Genomic DNA, 6117 nt, shown 5'->3' on the forward strand with positions numbered 1-6117 from the left:
CCTGTACTTTTGAATTCTCATCTGCACTCAGGTGGACAGCTTACAAGTGTCTTCAACCGCATTGATGTAATATTTTCTTAGATAAGCTTCAACATACATTCCTATATTTAAAGTAGATAGCATGCAAGTTTCTGTATTTATTTTATAGCATAATATTATATACTGATACCTTTACATAATATTTCATTATATTATAATAAAAACCTAATTCTCGTGTCACAATGTTAGTCTGCATACTCCTCCGAAACGGGTGGACCGATTCTCATGAAATTTTCTGTGCATATCGGGTAAGTCTGAGAATCGGCCAACATCTATTTTTCATATGTACCACGGGCGAAGCCGGGGCGGACCGCTAGTATTATAATAAAAACTTAACAAGTCTTAGCAACGGATTAAAAGTCACAAATATTGAATATTTAATTTTAATCATAAAAAAATAAAGACAATTACATAATAAGGGAAATTACACTTGAGATAATATATTTAATTCAAATACAGAACTAAGATCTACAAACTTATTGTTAGATTGAATAAAAATTAAATAAAATCACAATATTTTTTCAAGAAGTTACATAAAAATAATCCAACATTGGTCGAAATAACAAAAAACTCTAGAACAATAATTTCTATGTAAATATGACATAATATTATGTAATGTATATTATTTATTTTTTACAAGAATTCATAACTTTTATCATACCTGCAGTTTTCTAGAATTCTTAAAATATACAATAAGCAAATTTTAATAGTATACTGTATAAGTAATTCTAAATCCAAGCTCTTTTAAGAAAACGCATTATTAAGGATTGGACACAGAATAAAATACTCTGAAAGAAGCTTAATTGTAAATTTTAGTAAGCAAAAATTCATGTCCATATTTATATTATGCATACAATACACTAAACACTAAAGGATAAAATTCCAAGAAACCTGCACAAAAATTGCTAGTACAATTTACAATTAACTATATCCACTATATATTTTTTCCATCGATCTATTATTTTTTGTTCTTTGAAAATCAGCAAATAGAAGTAACATGCAGAAGCATTGTATATTTTAAAATAAGTAAATTACTTTTGATGTTATAATGGATCATTTAATTGCTATAACACTTTAATAATTACAAATGTTAAAATCTTTTAAAAGGTACACTTTGAACACCAATAGTTGTTTTTCTTATATAATTTCCCACTGGTAGTTGATATACTATAAATATTTATAAGGTAATGTTGACACCTTTAAAACATACCTGTATTAGACTATCTACTTTAAAGAAAAAGGGATCTAGGCCTTTTATCCATATGAAGTTACGCAGAGCAAATTAAAATATATTTAGTTACAAAAATAAACCGCATATTATACAAATATAAGCTCAGTGCTTCTAACAATTAACATTTAATGATCTCAAACACGATAAATCGAAAATCTTAACCTTCCTGTCCAAAATCTTCCATGAACTTCTTCAATTTGATCATATCTTCATCGTTGACTGTTGGTTTAGATGTTGCGAGCGAGCGTAACATATCAGACATAGTGACAGGTGGTTCCCCTAGTTTGTCGCTTGGTACATCCATCCAGGTCATTTCCAGAGCTCCCGGGTCACCAGGGGAACATGGCGTCAACAAATCATTAACAATCAAATCAGGATCAGTTGGACTGGGGCCAGTGACTTTCTTGAAATGAGTTGCCGATTGCACTTTTCGTACAGGCTGCATCAACGCATCTCGCACAACAATACTGATATCAGCTCCGGAATAACCTTCAGTTTTAGTCGCCAACACCTTTATATCTTGCTCGGACAGCATGTGTCGTGTATTACCCAAATGCAATTTAAACATATCAAGTCTGGCATGCTCCTCTGGTAGAGCTATGTAGATACGCTTCTCAAATCGCCTTCTGATAGCAGCGTCGAGCACCCAAGGTATATTTGTAGCCCCAAGTACGAGAATACCATCCATATCATTACCCACTCCTTGCATTTGTACCAGAAACTCTGTCTTAATTCTACGAGCCGATTCTGACTCGTTATCAGATCGAGATGAACACAAGGAATCAATTTCATCAATAAATATAATGCTGGGCTTATGCTGCCTGGCCAGTTCAAAGAGATTTCTCACCAACTTTTCAGACTCACCAAGCCATTTAGATACAAGATCAGATGAAGACACTGAGAAGAAAGTAGAATTGTTTGCTTCTGTAGCTACAGCCTTGGCTAAATAAGATTTACCAGTACCAGGTGGGCCAAACAAGAGAATACCCTTCCAAGGTATTCTTTTCCCTGTGAATAAATGCGGAAACTTAATAGGCAAGATCACTGCCTCTTTTAGGGCTTCCTTAGCTGCTTCGAGGCCAGCTACATCGCTCCATTTGACATGTGGTTTTTCAACCACTATGGCACCTTCTAGTTTACCCTGTAACTTTTTCTTTTCTGGATCATCGGAGTCACTGTCACTATCGCTCTTCTTTTCATCACTCTTTGAGTTGGATTCACCTGCCTTTACTGGCTTTTTCTTCTTATCTTTCTTCAGATATTCCTTAAGTTTCTCTGCTCTATCCAAATATTGTAAACATTTAGCTCTTATACTCTCTTTAGCTCTCTCACCTTGAGCCTCATACTTCACTGCATGGAGGAAGTATTCCACGCCATGTTCATATAGTCTTAAGGCTTCCTCGTAATTTTTGTTTTTATCCTCCTCTGTAGCTTTAGTGACAAGATCGATGGCCTTTTGCAAGGTATTGGATGAGGTCATCTTAAACCCTTTTTGTTACCTGAAAGTATATACTTAATGATGAAATAAATACATTTTCAATAAAAAAGACTATTCTTTAATCAAATAAACAATTAAACAAACTTTAATTGAGTTGATAGAGTCCTCAATAAGTGAGTCATCTACCAAATATGCGAAGTATTTTAAATTATTATTTCGGATTATTTCATCGTTATACGTCCAAATAGTTTACAAAATAGAACAAAAATTTGCTGATGATAGCAGAAACATAATAGAAATCAAATCAAATGTTTCTTCGAATAATAATTATGACGAATCCAAAATTACCAATGACGATAGTACTGTATTGTATAGTATAGTACAAGCATTGATATTATACGTACCATTCAAGATAATCTATATATTTTTAATCCCAAGTATTTGCTCCGCAGAGGATAATGGATAATTTTAACTTAGCAAAATGAGAATTATTTTAACATCAAAATCCTGTTTTTCGTCAAACATAAACTGACATATTGTGTTGAAAATATTTGACGTTTCTCTTTTTTTAATTTTTATAATCCCGAATGATCTGTATACAAGGCTTTTTGAATACATGCCAGTGAAGAAGTTGCACCTGATTCACTGATCGGTTTTCTTTACGGCATCTATACTAATATTATAAAGCTGAAGAGTTTGTTTGTTCGAACGCGCTTAACTCAGGAACTACTGGTCCTATTTGAAAAATTATTTCGGTGTTAGATAGCCCATTCATCGAGGAAGGCTATTATGTAATAGGTAGGCTATATATCATCACGCTAAGACCTACAGGAGCGGAGCCACGCAGGTGAAACCGCGAAGCGCAGCTAGTTAAATATAATTTACAAAATAACCTAGCAACATAATATCTCCTGCGGTAACTAGGTAGGTACATAGTTGTTTTAAAACTGATTATGGCGACGACAAAATATTATAATTCTTATGCTCTGTACATAACAAAACCAATTCGAAACATAATAATTTCAATTTTTAGTTTTATAGTATCTATAGAAATGCTCTTATTATATTTTGAAAATTAAAATATATTTGGATCTTTTTTTTTTGGCAGCATTTGTAGTTTACAAACTACCTACATGACATCTTACGACTTACCATGGCGAAGCCACCGCTACAGCCATCCATGTTAAAATAATTTAATTACAGACTCTAAAGACTCAAATCTTTCCTCTATCTACATTACCTACAATTTATCAGTATTTTACAAATGCAATAACTATCCAATTTATGTACTTATTCTTTTAAAATTTACTTAATAATATTTTTAACGTTTCTAGGTTGTTAACATAAGAGTGTTTGTTACAATAGGGCTGCCGTGAACAAAATGTATAAAAATCTGTTAATAAATGATTAAAAAAGAAGTACATATATTGTACAATACAATACTTGTAGTGATATAAAGCAGTTTTGATTAAATATTTAATGTTTTACATCATTAAAGACTTATAAACTTATAAATTCATGAGGTCAACAAAGCTTTATACAATTTGAATTTCCCTACATATTTCTTCACTTCCTCTTTAGGATATGGCTTGAGCGCTAAGCAGGTTGGAATATTTTCTGGCTGTTCAATCCATAACTTATGATCAATTGAATTTTCTTTTAACTTTTCCGCAATCTTTTTAAGGGATTCTTCATTCGGTACCTAAAATTATAAATATTTATGTTAGTTATAGTATCTAATAAAGTTAAAATAAAGAGCAATTTTGAAATCATTATAGCCCATAAAAGTTAAATGCAATATAAACAATTTTCAAGCATATCATTTTGAAGCAGTTAGAACTGCACAAACTATCGTCTAACTTTAATATTTTATATGCATTTACTTACTTCTAATACTACTTTATGCATATTATCTAAATCACCTAAGTAATTGATAGTGTTTTCATCATCTCTATATACATGAAGAACAGCTGTGGAAGCATGGCAGGCCTGCGCCACCAGGGCACCGATAGACCAACCCAAGTCTTTTAGTAAATCGCTCCTAAGTAAAATATATTGGACGGTTGAGCTCGACATAATTTAATAACTTCCGTAATCAATATAAAGTTTGATCAGTATAATTATAAGTAACGGCTATGGGATCACTTAGACGAGTAATTTCAATGTTCTGTGAATATCATGTTCAATAGCTTTATTCAATAATAATTCCTAAATGTAATTAAATTAAATTTCATTGAGATAAAAATATAAAATAAAAAAATAGAGGGCTCTGAAACTTCTGAAAGTTCTCAGCAGCTATCAAATGTCAATGTCAAATGTCAAACACAGATATAGTACGACATAAAAGAGATGAAATTAATTATTTTGGAACTAATTCGTTTTTCATTACCTGGCAACCCTGAATTGGCAATGTAGCTGTCAAGTTGAATAAAAATTTGTTGTTTTTTTCGTGAAGTGGAGAATTATTGAGATAAAATTGTTATTTAGAACAAGAAATTTAAATAAAAAAGGAGACATCATGAAAAAGGTTAAACGTAGCCGTGTCCGTGATGTGGTGTATAAAGTTTTTATTCGGTGATTGTCCGAATTTCAAGCTGGAAATTTATTGACTGATTTGGAAAACGTTTACAAACGTACAGCAGAATATACCGGTGAGATTCCATTTATTTTTGCTCAGTACTACGTAAAATAGAATATTCCATTAGTGACGAGTGTTTAATGTATGTATGTATGGCGATTATTACGTTTTCGCAATTTAATTTGAGGTTATTTGTATGTAAACAAAAACTAGTTTTTATAGTGCGACCAGCACAATTTGAGTCAAGAAGTTATATCCAATCCAACCAGCCTCAAATAAAGTACCTAGTTTAGATTTTACTACATAGTATAGTGATAACTGTTTTCATACAGCTATCTATCTATTAATCAATCAAACCATAAGAAAAAAAATCATATTTACTGTATCATATTTACAGATACTGAAGATGCCCCGTACCCTCTTGCCAGTACTTCGAAACAGAGTGATGATCAGTCCTTTGAAGGAGTAGAATATTTAGATTTTGATGAATTATATTAATGTACAAAATTTATCTACAAAAAAAAATAAAAATATGTGGTTTTCAAATCGCCTTGTTTTTTTCTACCCGACGGACCCAGAAAGAGGGTAATGTGTTTGAGCTGCATGTATGCTTGTTTGTTTGTATGTTTGATTCTATGTGCGCCTCTGCAGTCTAAGCACTTGACCGATTTTTATAAAATAACTAATTCCAAATACATATAAGTAAAATTTGACCTAGGTAGGTCAATTAAAATACTAATGTATTTTTGTCTTGAATTTACACTATTGCTACAATGAAACAATTATAACGGTTTAAATCGCGGTATTTATTTTAGATTATATATATAGATT

General features: G+C 31.7%; 2 protein-coding genes across 2 annotated transcripts; both read right to left on the reverse strand.

Annotated features, from left to right (window-relative positions):
• Window positions 1-406: 406 nt before the first annotated feature.
• On the reverse strand, window positions 407-3242 carry Vps4 (vacuolar protein sorting 4). Its single transcript, XM_090102013.1, has 2 exons — window positions 3113-3242; window positions 407-2769 (listed from the first exon to the last, which is right to left on the reverse strand). The coding sequence occupies exon 2, from the start codon at window positions 2748-2750 to the stop codon at window positions 1428-1430; it is 1323 nt and encodes a 440-aa protein (XP_089958139.1). The 5' UTR covers window positions 2751-2769; window positions 3113-3242; the 3' UTR covers window positions 407-1427.
• Window positions 3243-4170: 928 nt separating this feature from the next.
• On the reverse strand, window positions 4171-4962 carry LOC149908535 (putative peptidyl-tRNA hydrolase PTRHD1). Its single transcript, XM_090102014.1, has 2 exons — window positions 4596-4962; window positions 4171-4410 (listed from the first exon to the last, which is right to left on the reverse strand). Exons 1-2 carry the CDS (start codon window positions 4782-4784, stop codon window positions 4225-4227), a joined length of 375 nt encoding a protein of 124 aa, XP_089958140.1. The 5' UTR covers window positions 4785-4962; the 3' UTR covers window positions 4171-4224.
• Window positions 4963-6117: the final 1155 nt, after the last annotated feature.

The sequence above is a fragment of the Colias eurytheme genome, chromosome 5 (assembly GCF_061535395.1).
Source record: "Colias eurytheme isolate Ceu_HAF_F1 chromosome 5, ilColEury1 Martin Lab GWU primary, whole genome shotgun sequence".
Taxonomy (NCBI): Eukaryota; Metazoa; Arthropoda; class Insecta; order Lepidoptera; family Pieridae; genus Colias; species Colias eurytheme.